This window comes from Lactuca saligna, chromosome 7, assembly GCF_052625555.1.
Source record: "Lactuca saligna cultivar CGN05327 chromosome 7, ASM5262555v1, whole genome shotgun sequence".
Lineage (NCBI taxonomy): Eukaryota > Viridiplantae > Streptophyta > Magnoliopsida > Asterales > Asteraceae > Lactuca > Lactuca saligna.
This window is the reverse complement of record NC_136423.1, coordinates 31,291,129-31,312,233: the sequence shown is the minus strand read 5'-3', so window position 1 is coordinate 31,312,233 and position 21,105 is coordinate 31,291,129. Positions and strand designations below refer to the sequence as shown.

At 36.9% G+C, this 21,105-nt stretch overlaps 1 protein-coding gene across 1 annotated transcript; it reads right to left on the bottom strand.

The window, feature by feature from the left end:
• Positions 1 to 129: 129 nt before the first annotated feature.
• NRPD1B (nuclear RNA polymerase D1B) lies at positions 130 to 11,272 on the bottom strand. The gene is made up of 19 exons (XM_078966230.1): positions 11,254 to 11,272; positions 10,354 to 10,442; positions 10,117 to 10,243; positions 9,857 to 9,972; positions 9,294 to 9,347; positions 9,023 to 9,187; positions 8,758 to 8,922; positions 8,486 to 8,638; positions 6,413 to 8,137; positions 5,939 to 6,114; positions 5,763 to 5,835; positions 5,531 to 5,658; positions 5,165 to 5,313; positions 4,682 to 5,022; positions 3,884 to 4,057; positions 3,662 to 3,802; positions 1,333 to 3,200; positions 1,027 to 1,141; positions 130 to 939 (listed from the first exon to the last, which is right to left on the bottom strand). The coding sequence occupies exons 1-19, from the start codon at positions 11,264 to 11,266 to the stop codon at positions 463 to 465; spliced, it is 6,249 nt and encodes a 2,082-aa protein (XP_078822356.1). The 5' UTR covers positions 11,267 to 11,272; the 3' UTR covers positions 130 to 462.
• Positions 11,273 to 21,105: the final 9,833 nt, after the last annotated feature.

Here is a 21,105-nt window from a genome sequence, read left to right as displayed (position 1 = left end):
TTTATTCTATATGATTATGCTACAATAGAGTTGAACACAAGTGAATGTATGTGATCCTTATTTCAATCAATATTGATGAATCTATCTTATTAGCTAGCACACGTGAAGAAGAAATGGATTTTTGGAATGTGAAGAAACAAACAGATGCCCATTGATAGAATCTATAATAACAATGATCAATAACACACCCATTACCCATACATCTGCATCTGCATTAAGTACCATACACACACATCACAAATCGCAGATGAAACAAACTAATCATCCAAAATATTTATCACATCACATCACATCCCATCATGTCATTCATTCCACCAAAACCTTTCCTTTCCTTACTACTACTGTCTGCTGTGCACCAGAGATTAAAAAAGCAAAAGCCAGCACCCTACCCTCCTACATTACCTAACCTACAGGGTTACAAATATTCCAACCCCAAATTCAAATCAACTCTCACTCTCACTCTCAGGACCCCCAACCCCCTCCTCCACCTCCTTTGTTCCATCCTCCTCCGCCTTCTGCCTCCTTCTTCCATCCAGAACCAGAAACAGGTGTTCCTGCCTCACTCCCTCCCCATTGAGATTGTGATTGAGAACGGGGTGTTCCGGCATCACTACCGGAATCCCGGTTCCATCCTGGCTGGGAGCGAGGGGTCTGGGTGCCACCTTCATCATTGGAATCCCCCCGTTTCCATCCAGACTGAGATTGGGAATTAGGGGTCCCGATGGCTTCATCTTGACCTGGGCCAGGGGGGCGTGGTTCCCTTGGTGGCCGAGGTTGAGGCTTCTTGAAGTATTTTGACATGAATTCATCCACTTTGTCCGGATATTTTCCACGAACAAAGTTCTCCAAACACTTCCTGTAAGAGAAGTCCTCTTTCCGCCCATCTGTTGACACTATGAAAAGACACCTGCTGTCTTGGAAAAGCGTATGCTTCGTCACCTACAACAATAATAATAATTACAACTTCCAAATCCAAAAAAATATATAATAGCAAGTAGATTGGGTGGTGAAAAATTAAATTAATACCATGACGTAATCGATCCCAGCTCCCATTTTCTGAGCTTTTTCTGGATGATGGTTGAATACATTTTCAAGGATATATGTTTGATCTTCAGCAGACAAAGGATCGCCATCATTATATCTTCACAACAACAACAACAAATGCTATTATTAGCAACTTAATGTGCTTTTAAATAAAACTACAAATCCCCATGCGTTTGTTACAAAATACACGGGGAGGGACTTAAAAAGACGTAAATACCCTTATCAAAGTAGAAAATTATATTGGGAAAGGTTATGCTATAATTTAAAAAGTCAACAGAGTTTACTCACCCCTCTTGGCTCATGATTCTCCTAATAGAAAGCATGATGGGCTCAATATCAGCGAGAATCTCCTGTTCGTCTGAAGTAAACAGATCCAGCCTTTGACGAGATGCAGTGAACGGTCCCCCACCGGGCCTTGGCCCGTCATTTGGCCCGCCAGCTGGCCGAGCAGGCCGGTCTCTCCTTGGCCCCCACCCTTCCTTCTTTTTCCAGCCACCCTGTCCCTGATCCGGTTTCTGCTCGGGTTTCCGATTCCATCCCCAAGCTCCTGCTGGTTTCTCGCCTTCGGCGGTGGTGTCTTCTGATGACCCCCCTTCAGGATTCTTTGCACCCCATTGACTTTGAGAACCCCATCCATCCTTGGATTCTGTTTTTTCCTCCACCTTTTTACTCCAATCCAACCCCTCCTCGCTTTTATTATTCCCACCCCATTTCGGAGCGGAATCAGGCTTTTGTACTGATTTGCCCCAGGAACCAGAGGACTCTATTTTACCCCACTGAGACTCTTCCACTTGACCAGGCTCGTCAGCTTTAACATCCTTTCTTCCCCATGGGGCTGGAGTGTCATCTTTTTTACCCCATGGAGCTGATCCGGTGTCATCTTTTTTGCCCCATGGAGCTGAACCCATACCCCCAGTGTCAGCTTTTTTACCCCATGAAGCTGAGCCTGAGCCCCCAGTGTCATCTTTTTTGCCCCATGGAGCTGATCCGTTGTCATCTTTTTTGCCCCATGGAGCTGAACCAATACCCCCAGGGTCAGCTTTTTTACCCCATGAAGCAGTGTCATCTTTTTTACCCCATGGAGCTGGAGTTGAACCCCCAGTGTCGGCTTTTTTACCCCATGGAGCTGGAGCTGGAGTTGAACCGCCAGTGTCAGCTTTTTTGCTCCATGGAGCTGAGTCCCCGGTGCCATCTTTTTTACCCCAGGCGGCAGCTGAACCCCCACTGTCAACTTTCTTACCCCAAGCAGTTTCCTCTCTTTTACCCCATGGAGCTGATTCTGATCCTGCCCCAGCGTCCGAATCCGGTTTCTTCCCGCCCCATGCAGGTTCTTCCGCTTTTTTACCCCACCCTGATCCCTTCTCCTTCTCACTCCCCCAGTCACCACCACTGCCGCCTTCACTTATTAGTGTAGTCTTCACGGCTGTCCCCCAGCCGCCGCTACCTTCAGTCGTAGGTGTACTCTTCACAGCCGCCCCCCAGCCACCGCTACCTTCAGTCGTAGGTGTAGTCTTCACAGCTGCCCCCCAGCTGCCGCTACCTTCAGTCGTAGGTGTACTCTTCACGGCTGCCCCCCAGCCACCGCTACCTTCAGTCGTAGGTGTACTCTTCACAGCCGCCCCCCATCCACCACTGCTACCTTCAGTCGTAGGTGTAGTTTTCACAGCTGCCCCCCAGCCGCTGCCGCTTTCAGGTGGTGTACTCTTCACGGCCGCCCCCCAGCCGCTGCCGCTTTCAGGTGGTGTACTCTTCACAGCTGCCCCCCAGCCGCTGCCGCTTTCAGGTGGTGTACTCTTCACAGCCGCCCCCCAGCCACTGCCGCTTTCAGCTGGTGTACTCTTCACAGCCGCCCCCCAGCCGCTGCCACTTTCAGGTGGTGTACTCTTCACAGCTGCCCCCCAGCCGCCACCGGAGTTCCCATCTTCAGGAGCTGCAGTCTCCATTTGACCAAGATTTAGTTCCAAAGTGTCCTCAAAAACTGCTTTAGGTGCACCCGAATCATGCTCGGGAGACCCTGCTTCCATGAAATTATCCTCCATGTCAAAACTATCAACCTCACCACCAAGACATCCATTATCAGCTTCTTCTTCTGATCCACCGTGTACTAAATGAAGGAAGTTGTATACATCAATGCCATCCTTTTGGTTAAGTTCAACCTGAAAACATAATTCATATTAATATTTAATAATGTGCATTTTCAAAGAGATCATATGATATCATTAATCAAATAATCAGTTATACTAAACATGGTGGTCAAATTTTGATCAAAACATAAATTACTGTTGTGTATTATAGCATCCTACCTTCATTTCTTTATATTACAGCATTGTACATTCAATTTTTTCCTAGTAAAGCATTGTGCTTGTTAAAATCCACAATTTTAGCATTGTACTTGTTAGGATAGGACAATTATACTATAAAAAATCTACGTATTATTTGCTAAGATTCTTCAACGTACAACATTATATTATAAAGAAATACAGTCTAGGATGCTACAATAAACAAATTAATCCAAACATGTTGCTATTTGTCGCATTTAACCCTAAGATAAAATGAGGCTACAAGAAGGGTATAGAAGTAACTTTACTCCTCTACGCATTCATAATAAAGTACAAACCTCTCTTGTGTCCCACAGTATATCAAACCGAGATCCTGTACCCACAGCAACTGGTTTGCCCCAAGAACATGCAGCCACAATGCTGGATAAAGAATCAGAATGGCACTTCTCAGCCGCCTTCTCAAAACAGCGTTTTGGTGTCTGGAGAAATTCAAAGGGTAAAAATGTCAATGTTAAGTCAGACACAATTAATATCTATAAGGTACAAAGTCAATGACTTACATATAATGTCGCTTCGGAAAATGGTACTTGGAAATTAAGGGTTTTGGACAAGGCCTTTATGCCAGCTTGATTGAAACCAACAAGAGTTCCTGCACACGTCATGCTATTCGCCAATAGAAGTAGGTGCTCTTTCAGCATGCCTTTGGAAACCATTGAAACAGAGGTTGAGAGGCGCTACACAACAAAAGCAAAATCGGATCAGTTTTCAGATAATAAAAATAAAAAAACAATTAATCTTATCATATGCCGCATGTCATGTTTTATTGAAAATCAATATAAGCTTCTGAAATGAAATTATAAAAGGTTAACCAAAAATAGCAATGTAAATTCATTTCCTCCTACTATATTATGGCATTGTACTATGAAAAATCCACCCAGTTATAGCAATGTCAGAACAACTTTAAATATTATAATTGGGTGGATTTTTCAAAGTATAATATTCTAATAAGAAAAAAAATGAAAGTAGCAAGAACTGAAAGTAGGATGCTATAAAACACATAAATAGAAGTAACAGCTATTTCTTGGCATTAGCCCAACTATAAAAAGAAATTAAAACTTTTGGCTTAGATCTGAGGGCAAATTGCAACAAATAGCAATTAATTTTCATTTCATTTATAATTTGGATTTTGGTCACACGACTTTAAAAATCCTTACATGTGATATGTAGTTTAATGATGATTTATATCAACACTTTCCAATAGTTGTTTATAACAGTTATCGAAGTTGGATGATTTTTAAAAGCAAATTTGAAGTCTAGTAACCAAATTAGAAATTGTGTAGATAGATAGATAGTGTTACCTGGACAGCTTGCTCAAATGCACAAGATGTACCAAGAAGATCCTCAACTTGTTTAATTGCATAAGGAATGGATCGTGTAGTGTCGATCAGATGCATTATAGGAAGGCAGGTGTCCATCACTGTTCTCCATGCATCCCCGCTTTTCTTAACAGCTGCCTTCTCAAGAACCACATCAATCGCCAATTCACCCTTTTGATCCTTATTTGGATTAGAGAATTCACCCTTTTTGTCCCTATTTGGATTAGAGAATTCACCCATTTGATCCTTATTTGGATTTCTAATCCAAACAGTTGATTCCGGACCGATCCAAATGATATTGGCTTCTTTCACCCGCGGATCGCCTATTCAATGATAAAACAATTCCAAAAGTCATAACCAAAAAAGTGGGATAGCTACTCGACAGCTTGCTTGCATAAAAGAGGTAAATGCCCTTATATATTAATTATTTAGGACTAAGAAATAAACAAGAATTGATAAAAATACCTTTTATAATTGTATCTAAAAGAACAGGACAAACAAAGTCAGCAAGTATGCGAGCGGCCTTCTCCAATTGAAGACCACCAGTGTCCTGCCTAAAGAATTTCAAGCATGGCATCCATTTGTTTTCTGATGATTGGTGGAACGAACATTCACTGCAAAAAAATAAAAAATAAAAAAAGTCATATTATATTTAAAAGGCCATGTTTCTTTTTCCCAACTAGAAAATAACACCAAGTTTGGGGAAGTTGGAGGAAAAAGCAAACGAGGGTAAAATGGTCCATTAATTCAGAAAGTGACACTCATGTATAGCTTATAGATTACGTCCTCTCCCCAATAATAAAGTAAAAAAGAAACAAGCATACTACAGACCCGCAAGATAAAGCTATACTCCTGAACAATAATCCAACTTCTTTCTTCTTCTTCCGGTAGATATTCAGGGTGTCTTCACATTTCACAAGAATCTCTTCCATGCTAATATTGGATTCTTTCAACATTGCCTGCTCAGATAACGTTTATAACTTGTTGTCAAACTAAACAAATTGAAATTGAGGAAAGCATTATATTATGCTCACATCAATTTTATATAACAAAAAACAAAAACCTGATTCAGATGAATATGACCAACAAGTCCTGCACCAATTTCAGCATTTTCACTTGTTTGCTGTCTTGTGAATCTGTAGGAAGAAATCAGCATTCAGCAAACAATAGGAGTAAAAGTAATCAATACAGATTCGGGGTCAAAACGCCACAAAGGTGAATAGGTAACGATAAACATACTCTATAAGGAATTCAACAGCAGTATCTTTAAGGCTGACTTTTCGCAAATGATTTTTCACAAAATATGCAGACTTCTCAAGACAATACTTATTGCCACAATCACAGTCATTCAAATACAGTACCACCCGACGATCATTATGCACGTTCTTGAAATTCACTCCACAAAGCAGAATCTCCTAAAATTTGGAAACCAGAGAAACAGTTTTAAGAATATCAAGAGAACAAACTTTCATTTGTTTGTGTATTATAACATCCTACTTCCAGTTCTTTCCATTACAGCATTGTGCTCTTAACTTTTTTTCGTATTAAGGCCTAGTACTTGAAAAAAAAATCTACCCAGTTATAATAGCATTGTACTTTTAATATCCTGAGTGAAAATTTCTTTTTATTTGGATACAATGCTGTAATAGGAAAAAGGCTATAATAAACAAATATATAACATTTAAATGAATTAGAATGAGCAGAATAGAATACCTTCATCATATCCCAAGAGGAGTTGCTATTTGGGGAAGAATCAAGAACCGCCTTGTATGCAGGGTTTGACATGGCCGTTGCCGCCAATACTCCGACCGGTTCACCAGCAGCAAACAAATTCTGTGTATGGACCCCGTATTCAAACTGTATGATTGAATTGCTACACACATTTCTCACAGTCCCATCATAACAGATTACAACATCACGAAGAATAGCCATCAAGTTTTTGAACAAAGTTCCGGGTTCAGTCAACCCTCTAGAAGACCTCACCATAACTTCACGGTTTGAAATAGAATGCACCAATTCCTGATACGGGTCAAGCCCATGGAATAAGCAGCCCCGGATTAACCCAAACTCCTCAGATGGGTATTTCTCTGGAAACGGATAGTTCCCGCGAAAATGTTTCGATAAATCCTCTGCCAAAGTTCTTGAATACAACCTCCCCTTTTCCAGAATCTGTAGTCCCAAAAACCCAATTTGTTGGATGATTCTTGTAACAGCAGAATCGCTCTTTGAATCGATCAAACTACCCATCGATGAATACTTCAAGATAAATTCAGAAATTGGCGATTTTACTGCCCTCAGATGTTTGTCAAGCTGTAACGCAATCACCTCGTTGTAGGTTGATCTCAAATGATATAGCAAAGAAGATAAATCTTGAAGCTCGATTTCGATATCTCTCAATATACTTTTCGGGACAATAAAATCCTCCAAACTTAGATTAAATCCCTCACCGGAAAGATTTTCCATTAGCATCGGTTGCAACGAGTTAAACAGCTTCAACACCTCTTTTGGGCCTTTAGTGAAAAAAATCGAACTGATCACATCATTGATGATGGACTGTATCACCTCCCGACTGTAATCCAGCTTCAATATTTTGCTGTCTTTGATCAAGAAGCGTTCCCCAGAGCAATCGAATCCCGGAGGTAAAGATGTTTCCAGAAGCTCCAAAACAGTCCAAAATGGGCCAGCACCCCGGACTTTTAACATTGAGGGTTTGGGCAAAGTACTTGATGTGAACAATGCCAGCTGTTGGACTTCTGATTTCTTGAAAAAGAATTTCTTGAACAGAGTTTTAAGAGATAACAAAGAGTCAGACCCAAACTGCAGGTTTACATTTCCACTGTGTGAGCTCAAAAGCTGCTTTTCAACTGCAAAAAGCTCCAAAACTTCAGCTTTTGCTTCTGGGGATTGAGGGTAAAAGATGTGAATACAATCTCCATCAAAATCAGCACTCAATGGCCCACAGATTAAAGGATTAATCTTGAAGGTGTGATCATCATGGATATAAACCGATAAAGCTTGTAACGAATGCTTATGGGTAGTGGGTGGCCTATTGATAAAGATCACATCTCCCTCCATAATCTTTCTGTGAACAACCTGTCCTGGTTTCAAAAACGTGTGCCCCTTTGACCCTTCTCTTAAAGAATATGTGTTATTGCCATCTCTATATGTTAAACACAACTTGTCATCTACCAACTTCTGAAGGAACTTCATGTTGTATTCAGTTACCCTTTCTTCAAATGTTATTCTCTGAGCTATCTCAAATGGTATTCCTATTTCGCCCACACCTTTGTATGGGTCACCTGTTATGACACTTCTGGAAGAAAACCCTGATCCTTTACTTATGAAAAGAGTTTTCATTTTCTCAAGCCATGCTTTGGTTGAAGAAGAGTCGTTCAGTTCTTTTGCAATTCCGTAGCGTATATTTTTGTTGGGGGAGGCCTATAATGATTAAAAGTATCAAAAGAAAACATTAGTTACACAAAATCAAGAAATAGCATGTTTTTTGTGTATTATACCATCCTACTTACATTTCTGTTTATTACAACGTTGTACTTTTACTTTTTTTTCTTATTAAAGCGTTGTATTTTAAAAAATCTACCCAATTATAGCATTCAAATATGTTTTGTATTTGAATAACATTTGTCTAATTGGGTAGACTCATCAAAACTACAAGGTTGTAAAAGGAAGAAATGGAAGTAGAATGATATAATAACAAATAAATTAAAGTATATTGCTATGTCTTTCATTTAACATAAAAAGAGATACAATAACAGCCAATAGAAATACCTTAGCACCCCTTGATTGAAGATATTGCGATACAGCATTCTGCAGATCATTAACCTCGACTTCAAGAGACTCAAAGTTTGGAATCCCAGATCTGGAACTCTTAATAATTTCCACTTGTCTCAAAACTTTTTTAAGCATCGTCATTGAAATATCCTGGAATACCATTACAAAGATAATCATGCATATTTTCAAAAACAATAAATGAAGCTTAGTTTCATTTAAAAAAAAATCTACACTAAGTTCAGAAATCTTTAATGGAAAAGTCAACTAACCGAAGACATAACATTGATGCCATCAGAGACATCTGGTGTTGAAAGACAATTTGGAGGGATGGGAAGATGTTGCATGATATACCCTTCCTGGAAAAAACATCCCCTCCCAGCTAACTTCTTTTTAGTTGCCTTATCCTTGTCAATTTTCTTTAACATCACTAACACCTGAAATCATTGCACAAAAAGTAAAGTTATCAATCTAACTATAGATTTAATCAACTGATTGTCTTATCTTATCATATCATCGAATAGTTTCATGTATTACCTCAGATGGAAGTAAAGGTCTCTTGTTTCCATCACCATATCTGTAACCATAACGTTCAAGAAATTCCCATAACCCATCTCTACTTGTTTTAGATGGAACTTTAAGCTGTAAGTAAGATGCTCCATCTTGTTTTTGTACCACATCCACAGTTACATTTGCAGTTTCCTATACAACATTTAGCAACAAGAGTCTAAATCAATACAGTAAATAAATAAAATAAAATGTATTAACGAAAATTTAGGTTTGAGAAAGTTAGATATAGGATGCTTACCTCGCAACATCCAGTCAAAACCTTTTCAAACATACCAGCAGTCTTGTTTGGCAACTGAAAGCAAGAGAAAGTGTAAGAAATGGATGTGTGATTGCTTTATGCCAAATGAATTATGCAGCAAATAAATAAATGAAAATGAAAAATAAAAAATAAAAAGTCAACTAGGCGTGTTTCAATATTTGTAACTCATATCCTCTAATATTCTTTCAGAATAATTTATAGAATAGCATGTATACTTGCGAAATATTCATATATTTATTATTTATCACTGCAAATAACCGTCTTTAGAATGTTTTTAACAATATTTTTCAAAATGAACCTTCTTGCCATAAACATAAATAATAACTATAACAAAACAGTGAGGATAATAATGTGTGCAAGCGAATGAATGAACGAATTCATTAAGTGGCAAAAACATTGTGTAAAACAAGAGAAGAATTAAAGCACTTCCTTATTAAAATGTTGTTATTTTTGTCCCCTTCAATACCCCAGAAATTTATAAAAGATTCAAGAAATAAAATAAGAGATATAAACATAACTTAAAGAAACCAAAAAATATATACCCTTCGATTCTTGAACTTTAAACACTTGAGACATATTAAACTCAAGATACGCTTGAGCTCATTAAGATGAGATGGATGATATATCGGAATCGGCAACTCGATGTACCCAAAATGACCTGAAACAGGCAAGAGAAGCAGATTTTAGAAAATGGATTCAAAAAAACTAATTGGTTAAATGTGCCTAACAAAGAATGTATCAAGCACATTAAAACTAATGTGAGATATTTACAATAAGGGGAAAAGATAAGCAAATTACACACCTTCACATTTGCCAGGTTCAGCTGTGCCACAAGATTCACATCTTCCCACTTCGAGGGGAAGTCCAAGAAACGGATTGGACAGCTGGCTCGTATGGCTAATGGGGCAATCACTAATGGAAGCTTTACGCTACTCGGATTTGTATGTTCATGCATCACACACAAAAAGGTAGTTAGACAAGAAAATTACCAAGATAACTGATATGGTGATATTTATAAAGGAAAGTGAAAAAAACTAACAATCTCGTCTTCAGTGGCCAATGAGAAACTTATTCCGGTAATCTTCCCTTCCAAAACAGCTGGTGAAGGATTTTCTTCCATCATCAAATCTGTTTCACCAAGAAAAAAGCATCACACCACCTTGGAAAGAACAAACCAGAAAACCAAATGAATTGTTTTACTAAACACATGATAAATAATGTACTGTAATGTAATAGCATGCCTTTAATCCCTGCAACATATAGCTTTATCAGTCAGGAAAAAGCGAAATAAAAAACAATCATTTTCAACCTAATAATGACACCTTCATTTCCCAATTACAGCACAGATGTCCATAAAACTTTTCACACTTTTAGCAGCTACCTTAATAGAGAGACAGAGATGCTTAGCTTTCAAAAACATAAAAGGATCTTCAAGAGTTCAAGTACATTAAACTTAGCCTAAAACTGGACGTTTGAAACAAGGATATTTCTAGGAATAGAAGCATTTGGAGTACTATGATGCAAGTACAGGGTTAATAGAAACAAAGTAAACCATAAGGTACAATAACTCTCCATTTCACATACTGTAAACATTAGTAAAGTAGCATCGCATAACTAGCACGCTAAGACACCAACAACACGACTCGTCAAAGCAAAAACGAAACAATGTTTATGCATATGTGCAAAATCCACAAATGTGGTAAGTTTTATGACCTAGAAAAGAGGAATAATCACTTGATGATGGTAAGAACAAGAGAACAGCGATCAAAGCATTATGTAGAAGAAGATCGCTCAGATTAACATTTCCGACTAGTAAAGCGATATAAAAAGAACATAAAATTAAACCCTACATTTTCAACAACCAAACAAGCAAAAACATGTGTTAAAACAGCACTGAACAGTCAAACGACACGTTTACGAAAAAAATCAGAAGACTAACCACATGCATTCATGTTCTGCAAAATCAAGGAGAACTACGAAATGAGAAATAAAAACAAAACAGAACCTCAGAACGGAATTGTTTTCCCGAGAAAAAATTTCGACAGAAAAACCCTAATTCTACTGAAATGCTAATGTGAAATGTGCGTAACGATTAGTTCAGAAACCATCAAAAGATACCTTTATCGATCGATGGCGAAATTGAGGAGAGAAGAGAGAGAAGAGGGTTTTACAAGCGTCTGTAGAAAGAGAGTGGTGTCTGATTTGTGAGGGCTCCGCTTTCTTGTGTTATAGCCAGGAGGAGCATGCAGCAAGTGAATTTTTAACGTTTTGTGTGGGTTTTCTCATTTTTGAATTTTTTATCATATACCCATAACCTTTACTCGGGTAAATCGTGTGAAATTTTGAGCTTCAAATGACCAAATCAACCCTATTGATCTCGTAGTACAGAGTACAAACATACCATGAGATGAGAGAAAGAGGTAGGAGGACATGGTGGTAAATTCGCCTAGAAATATTCCGCTTATCACAAAAGAAATAAGAAATTGTTCAAGTAATTTGCTGATTTCATATGACCGGCTGGAGTAATGAAAAATGTTCAATTTAAATAAATTATTTGCGAGGAAAAGCAAGGATAACCATGGAAGGGTGACATCATTTGTAATAATTATTATTGTTGAAGGATTCGTAATAATTATTATTGTTGAGGGATGATTGTGGTTGAGCGTTTTGGTTTGTTCGATAGTTTAATAGATATACACCATCTTGGCTTACGTATATTTATCTATTTAAGCATGTCGATGAAGAACATGGGCAAAATGGGAATACGAACAGGGCCTATTTTTGTAAGGAACCCATTTTTTAATACTATATTCAGACCCAACAAATGAATGAATGATAATCCAAGTCCAGTCGACAAGTTGGAGATACGTGAGAATTGAGAATGCAACACAGAAACCATAAACGATTGTCATGGTCGTTTGCCAATTGCCGATCATTGAAAGTGCAGTCAGGGTCAATTGAAAATTAGAATTACTCTCTTAGACTCTGTTATTCGATTACTAATCAAGTAAGCATTCAATTTTATTCAATGTTTCTGCAATTGGAGGTACATTTCCCTCATTTTTTGTTTTCCCAATCCAATTAATCAATTATGAGTATTTAATCGAATACTCAATCTGGGTCAATTGCATTTTGAAGGTTTTAATTGAAGTTTTAAATTTTGAATTAAATCAATTTATTGATCTTACATTCTTTATTTGATAAACTCTTATATGATTTTATTCGTGGTCATGGGGTTTTCATTGTATCCATAATTTTCAGTGAATGAGTTAATTTAAGTTCTCTTCTTGAGTAATCTGAATATGATTATCTATGGTAACAAATGATGTTTGAGTCTATACTTAATTCCAAGCATGTAAATATTGTATATTTCATGTTAGAGTTCATACGTATCAAGGAGTAAGGGTATTTGGATTATTGAATATGTGTTTATTGTAACTAAAGAATCAAAATCCAATAATAAGATAATCAGTTACTCAGTTAGTTTTATGTTTATCTATTTACTTGCTTTAAAAATCATAATCATATTACCCTTTTACCAAACAATCAAAGCCAACTATCTTGTTTCAAATGAAGCCATAAATCCAAACACCCTTTTGGTACTTTACTCCTTCCTTCCCAAAAAGTCAACTTTTGACTCTTAAAGACTTCAAATCTAGCCTTATTCATTGTCAAAATCTACATATGTTCATGAGTGTTTTTAATATCCAAATTGTTTCCATTGCATCAATTCAACTCTAATAGAATCAATATTGTGAAATTTGATTTTGTAAAATAGTTCATTTGACCCTTAAAAGTCAAGTGGATGCACGTTTATTAAGAGATGATGGAAAAAAAAAACGTAAGTTCTAAGCACAATATAAACCAAATTGATTGTGTAATTACTTATTAAAAATACTATGTAATTACTAAGAGGAGTTGATCAACCAAATTGTCATCAAGAATATCAGGAGAGCTTCGTGAGTCGTCGGTTAGTTGTTACGATATATAGTTACTCATTAAAATATTATGATTTTGTTATGTTTATTGCTATAAAGTTTATCTTCATTTTGTTAAAAATAATTTATTCAATTTAATTTATTACACATTAAGACTTAAGGGCCTTTTTTGTGGCAGCTCATCCATTCGAATCCTCACGATCGGTCATATACTTAAGCCTCAAATATTCCTCAAGTAAAATTGAGAAACAACATCGCATTCAAGAATGTGAAAATCAATTCGATAAAAATGTTGATAGCATATGGCAAAATTATACATTGTGGACTCTAGATTAACATTTGTGGTGTTATTTAATTTAATAAAACATATCATATACGGTTGTCACATATTGAAGTCGTGTTTTGGATACTATCATACGACCCATACCCTAAATCTCTAAATTATAAAGGGTAAACCATATACATGTTTGGCATTTCCTCGGGTGAATGTTCATGGAAAAATCGTTTGTCGTATCCTGTAGATTAAAGGGCCCTCACAGAATATTGTGGTACACTTTTAATATTACATGTTTACAATGTACTTGATCATTAATTTTAATATGACCATTTTCTTATTGTATGATAATGTTATTATAATTGTACATTAGCGTATCCCATTATGATAGGCCCTCAAAGGATACCGAGGTATGATTTTAACATTACTTTATAATATTGTTTATCATTTAATATTCTATAGCCATTTTCTCATATGATAATTTTATTATAGTTGTACATCACCATATTAGTATGCTGGTTAACCACATGCGCTCCACTGACTGTATAAAGTGTAATGTGCAATTTCATGGATTAGCATACAAATTCACATTTTTCCTAAAGTAACTAAGAATAGGATTTTAGAAAATAGCTTAGTGATTTTATATCATTACACTTTTAATAAAGTTATGTCCTATCAAATCCGTTCGGCTAACGACCCTCCAACACACAGGAGAGCGGTGAGTGAGAGTGAACACTCATTCAACGGCCATCTTATATGTCGCTTCCTCGTACCCTTTTTATAGCATGACTTCGTAAATGAGGTGTACTAAGGATTTGACTAACTATTTTTATACGTATAATATATATTAAACTTTTAATTATATATACATAGTATAAGGTGTATTTTAAAACATTTTAAAATACTAGGTTTAAATCTTAAATATCGAAAATTAAAATAAACTTTAAATTTAAAATTAAACCAAATGATTTAATAATTCTCTATTAATTAAACATTTAATCAAATATATTAAATGATATAAGGATTATCTAATTAAATTAATCAAATAATTTAATCCTAATCCATACCCCTAATTCGAAAATATGGGTGATTTATCCAATTTTAAAATTACCCTATTTAAACAAATAAAATGATAATTATAAAAAATAAGAAAACCTTATTAACACTAACCAAAATTTGAAAAATAGTAGCTTTGGGAGGAAGGTAAGGATTTCAATCCTTACCATAAATTTCAAAAGCTTGAAGGGCAAGAAACCCTAAAAAAAATCGAATACTTGGGAGGTAAGGTAAGGGTTTCATCCCCTACCAAAATTTCGAAACTTAGGGTCCAAGAAACCATACTTTCGAAATCATTAGCCTAAAGGGTTTAATTGTCATAAACCATAATTTGATAAATTCATCAATTATAACCATTAAATAGAAAACAAACCTAACGATTTAATACCACTGATGGGTTTTATGCAAAACAAATAAACTTAAACTCTTAAATGTGCATGCAACCCCAATAATGATCTATGTTTTCTCTATCGAACCTATAACTAAGAACATCAAAAGAAACCCTAAGAACCCTAGGTTATTTTCGAAAATTACATATAAGTTAGGGTTTACATACCTGTTAGTATAAGGTGTTCTTGATGGAAAGTCAAAATAATTAAAATTTTCTTTTATTTCATATTTATTAAAAGGAGTGTGTCCTGATGGAAAATAACTAGTATTGGGCTCTTTTGTATCTATATTTTCTAATTCTCTTTTATAACTTATTTCTGAAATATATGATCTATTATCAGAAAATATTAATTATGCAGTATTATTTTATTTTAAAACAATGTTTCCTATATTATCATATTCTAAATATCCATTTTCACTTATTTTTTATTTAAAAACATTTGATATTCTATCTGAAAAAGTCCTTTTTTTAATTTAATTTTTATTTTTTTTGGAAATATAATTTTTTCTTTATTTTTTTATATTTCTATATTGATAAAATTAATTTTTGTTTTTATTTCTTTTTATTTAAATTCTTGATTAGGGATAGAGTTGTAGTTGGGAAATATTAAACTTGTTTAGGGTATCCTCATTTCCATAGAGAGAATCAGACTGCATAGAAGGGGGAAAGCCCTCCTACTGAGCAAGATCATTAATTAATATTAATAAGGAAGCACTTAACTTAGGGCAGCCGGTCTCACTTCACACGACACAACGCCTTGCTATTTGCATTCATCCTTATAGCTTACCGAAGCGAGGATCTCATGTTATCATTGAATGGCTACCGAACCGCATACTCAGGTAACCGGTCTAGGTTCCAAGTACATCAACACCCCATAGCTACTTACGGCTGCAACGCAATAAGGCTTTTCGCTCTAGTTGGGCAATGCAAGGATGCCTCTTTCGCCATTTTTTCTAAATGAGAAACTTTTATTAGTTCAATTCGGTATAACATCGATGAGAGGATAATTTTTTAACAGAAACATATGATTACCCCTCAATCGCCAGGTGGCTCGCTCAAGGTGCATGAGTAACTTTGCTGGCTCTTATAGCGACCTCTTTCAATGGTCATTGCTTGCTCTTTAAAGCTGATCTGGTTAAGCAAATATCTTTCTTCAATGGTAGATTCCACTCCATTCGCTTGTATTGCGCTCTACTAGCTCTAAGACCCAATATTATAGGAGTTTAATCGCTCGCTCCCTTTCATCCGATAGAGAGTTTGAATTCAATGATTTAGGAGCATAAAATGTACCATCGGGAGAGAGCAAAATCAAGCCTATATTCTGGATTGGATACTACGTGAATTGGTCAACCGAAATATGGAATAAGAAACTCTCTCCTTTCATAGCTCCCGGGCCTATTCTATTCATCACAGTTCCAGCTACGTATGGCTGGCGTACAACCTATGAGATTCTTAGACAGAAGAAAAACAAGAAAAAAGTTTGCCTTCTTTGGTACCTTTAGTCTAATCTTAGACAAAGAGCAAGGAGGATATGAAGCATAGTTGGGTAGACCATGGCTCCAACCAGGTGGTTGATGACTGGGCTAAGAAAAAGAGTCTCAAGCAGGGAAATGCAGGATGGAAGGCGAAAAAGGCTTGACTTTGTTTAACAGAAAAAGACTAAGGAAATTGAGTTTTTGTAGTGGTGATGGGCCCGGATACACTCGTCCTTTCTTTCTTCGTCTAGATGCCGAGAGAGGATGAAACAAAAAAGGTTGAGATTCAATGTTCATTGTCTTGGTTCGGCTCAGACTGGTCTGACTTCGAGGTTGGGAGAGATCGGAAATAAGTTGGCGTAGGCTTGGATGGAGTTATTTATGGTGAAGAGGAATGAGATGAAATGCTTCCGCATGGTTGTTCCACACTTTAGTCCGATTCAGTTCCGTCATGGGTTCTTTCGTTAGTTCGATGCAGATAATATCGTAGTATAAAGAGTGATGCATCATCAGGTCAGACAGACCGACCTTCCTCCTACCCACTGGCCTTCTTCTGGCTTACGAAACTTGCAAGTGAAACTATAGCTATCCGGGAATCCGTAACTAGAACTACAAAGCAGAGGGATTAATTGTCCCCAACAAAAGGTGCAAAGCTTGGTTGGGCCAGTTCCTGCTTAAACTCCAAACCCCATAGCCCCTCCTGTTATGGCACACCCTCTATTTCCAAGACATTCCAAAAACCTTCAGAACCATAGGTGCCACCAACCGAGGCAGAGATTGGAGATACAATGATTGGAGTGCAGTGACCATACCCGAGATAGATATGAACCGACGATTGCGGAGAATAAGTGCAATGGGGAATCATGGGAATAACGATAGGGTACGTAGGGAACAAGGCTAATCAAACTTCGTTTTCTAACGATTGAAAAAAGAAAGAGGTCGGTGTTCTTCCCAACTGCCTCCCCCGATTCTACTTTTGGTAGGCCATGGAGCGGATAAAAGCTTATGGGTTTTCTCATGCTTATTCATTAGGGCGAGTGGATACCAATGGAGGGGATCATAGTCTTTCAACTCATCTGGAATATCACGGAGCAACTTCGTGCCCCTGTTCCGGTCCCTGATGCACCCCCGTCATCAGTAGTTAAAACCAAGGTCGACCATCCCCCATAAGGCCCCATAAGTTGTATCTTATCGAGTGGTCTTATCAGCATCACGCTTCAAAAAAAAGTGTCTAACTTCGCGCGTGACTCGCTCTGGCAACTTTATCCCACCCTACATCAGCCGGTGTGTATGAGCTTTGCTCCTTATAGCTATAGCTATACACCGCCGCCAGCCACTTTCGTTCCTCTACTGTATCCATTGATGGGATTTCTTCTCGACTGGCGTATTACGCACTCGGGCCAATCTACTACACACTATCAAGCAACCTAACTTACTAATAAGAAAATGGATGCTAGTTGTAACGCCCCTTTATAAAAATGATATTATTCTACGAGACTCCATCCAACCAAATCCCATTTTTGAAGGATGTATTATCGGAAAACATCATCGCGAAAGCTTTCCGGTTGGAGGTGAGCTAAAATGGAATGATGGAGATTGAATGGCCTGGAAAGCTGGTAGGGTTTGGGGCGAGTTGTGGGCTACATTAGATATGGGTTGAAATGGCGAGAGCTGAGATGACGGGAATAGGCCAACCCATCGAGAATCGAGGAATGACCATGTACTCCTTCCCTTACGAGGCTCATGGAGTGGCGTATTTCGAAAGAGGAAGACGGGGGGTGGGGGGTGGGGGTGGGGGGGTTGAGAAGCCATAGTAAGATTATATGCATTTTGGGCCTCAATTTCTGCATCATGATCCACCTGATATGGGTATTGTGACTGGCATATGGATTTTTAGAATTGTTGGAAAGGGAATGATGTTGATTTATGAAGGTGAATATTAGATAACTGAAGTTAGGAGGATTATAGAGTAACAAAGGAGCTACTTGGGATTGGAGGAATGTCGGACGCATTGCAGACATGCCTTTAGATATGGTTTCCGCTGATTGGATTAGTCTGACCATCATCTTCTCTAACCTAGTCAAATAAAGATTGGAATTCATCTCCATATCCCTTTTTCTTTAGTTGTACATGCCGGTTGGTCGGGGTTGTTTTCCCCCCGCTACCACAAAGATCACTGCCCAACCATCGCTCGAGGGTACCTCCGCTCCCCAACTGAGCAAAATGGATCAAATTTGCTGGAAAAGGAGAGATAAAAAAAAGGGAAGGTTCTACTGAGTCTCAAGCTCCCCTTCCGGAGCTCCCCGAACCTAAAGTGGAAGTCGAGGGGTTGCTCAGTGAGAAGAAGCATCAAATGATTCAGATAGTTGTCGCGCTGGCGGAGTAGGGAGCCTACAGGGAATATTAGGGCAATGAGGAGTTTGACGATTTAGCCCATCAACTACATCTATCACCGAACCAACTTCCGAATCATCTACCGAATTGCATAATCAACCGAATCCACCTAAACCTAATAAATTTGCTCTAGACAGAATGAGGCTCTCATTGAGAGATCCATTAGTGATTGGCCCACCCCTCCTGGCAAAGAAAGAAAGGCAGGTTCAGGCGATTGATTAAAAAAATATTTCCTTCCCTTTCTTTATGACAAGGCAATTGAATGCAACGGTGCAAGGCCTCTAAGATTATGAATAAGTTATTCATTTTCCTTCTTATTGAATAAATTTGGCATGATGGTAGTAGAGTAGTCAATTAAAATATTATACTACTGAAGTTATCTATTAATTGAAATGTAATGTCAATTAAAATATTATACTACTAAAAAAATCAACGAGAACAAATAAAAATAAAACAGAATCTCGGGATGGAAATTGTTTGCAGAAAAACCATAATTCTCTTGAAATGTGCTTAACGATTAGATCAAAAATCATTATACAATTATGGGTACATGTAGTTAGTCCCCCCCCCCCCCCCCCCCGCCCCCCCCCCAAAAAAAAAAAAAAAAAAAGATTTGACATTTGACATAACCCATTATATATATATATATATATATATATATATATATATATATATAAGGCTAGGTTATAGTGTGGATGGTAACTATTATGTGGATGTAGTAATGAATGTCGATCAGGAGTTTAAAATACATATTCTGATTGAATGAATATTTTGAAGAATAACAAAATTTTGAATGAGTTGAAAATTAATCATTTTAAAGGATAATCATCTATTATTAATATTATTAAATAATCTAAGGTCCAAAAACAAACAAAAAAATAATTTTTAATGTCACATTCTATAAAAATATAATGTCATTTTTTGAATTTTTGCCACTTTCTATAAGAATACAAGTTTTATAGTAAGTCATTCTTGAAAAAATATTCGCTTTATAAGAATACAATGTTGAAAGAATTTTCATTCTCATTCTTCCTAGAAGGGAATTTATTTCCTTTGTCTTTAAATCTTCAACTAACGAGTAAACGAAGACTTGTATTAGAAAATAGAAATAAACATGAGAATAAGATTATACAAATAACATGACTATTGTATATGATGTGCTTAAAACCAAATATGTCCAAGCAAAAGGAAGCACACTACAATCTTTGCTAGCATTATCAATTAAATATGTGAGATTTTAGGACAATTTTATCCTTTTGCATCCAAATCTCCACAAGAAGTTCCATATCCAAGACTCGTACAATCCCCAAGAGCATAAGCGTAACTCACCGATTATGCAATCGATGGATCATCTAATCTCCCAGAATCCTTCATCACACACCATATCTTCTGTAAACACTTCACCCCAGTCGCCGGAATCAGAGCTCCGACGTAAGAACCCCCCCCCCCCCCCCCCCCCCCAATGTCTTTCGAAGTTTCCCGGTTGAATACTTTTCTCATCTTCATCGATTAAACTAAACAAATAAGCATTAATCGGACCTGTTGTCAATGGCGTCACTTTATTTCCAGCAATATGACTCATGAACGCTTGCATAAACCTTTGAGCTAATTAATTATTCGCATTTCGATCTCCGTCACTCGGCCACTCAATTTCATACACTATGATTCCCATATTTGTGAATCCGTTCTTTTGTACGACCCAGACTAGGATATCGTAGTTGGCATCGAACATATTTGTGTAAGTGGTGTCGTCGTCGTTCACCGGAGCTGTGTTTCTGTCGAAGAACGCGTATTCCACTGGAAATTTGGAGTTAATCTAGATGTTGATTGTGAATGGAGATCCATTTTCGTTTTGGAATCTGGTGAGTTGGATTGTCTAATCTCGCATAATCCTTCATCACGACGGATTGAACGAGTTTGGATGTATATTGTGGATGTGGATGAAAGAGGCAATATGATTTTAAATAAAATAATCTGTCTAAATTAAATGGTAGATGATTTAATCAATTATTTATTAAAATTAAATAATACTTGGCCCATATTAATACATACATCCAGACAATATTTGTTAACCACATTTGAACATATATATAACATTTTTAAATATATAATTATACAAGTATATTTTTTAATAAATATTATTATAAATAAAAAACAGTCATAAATAATTAATCAAAGTTGCAATTAAATTGTCAAACAATAAAACTAAAACAATAATAATTATTATACGTATTTAACCATTAAGATAATAGTTATTATACAT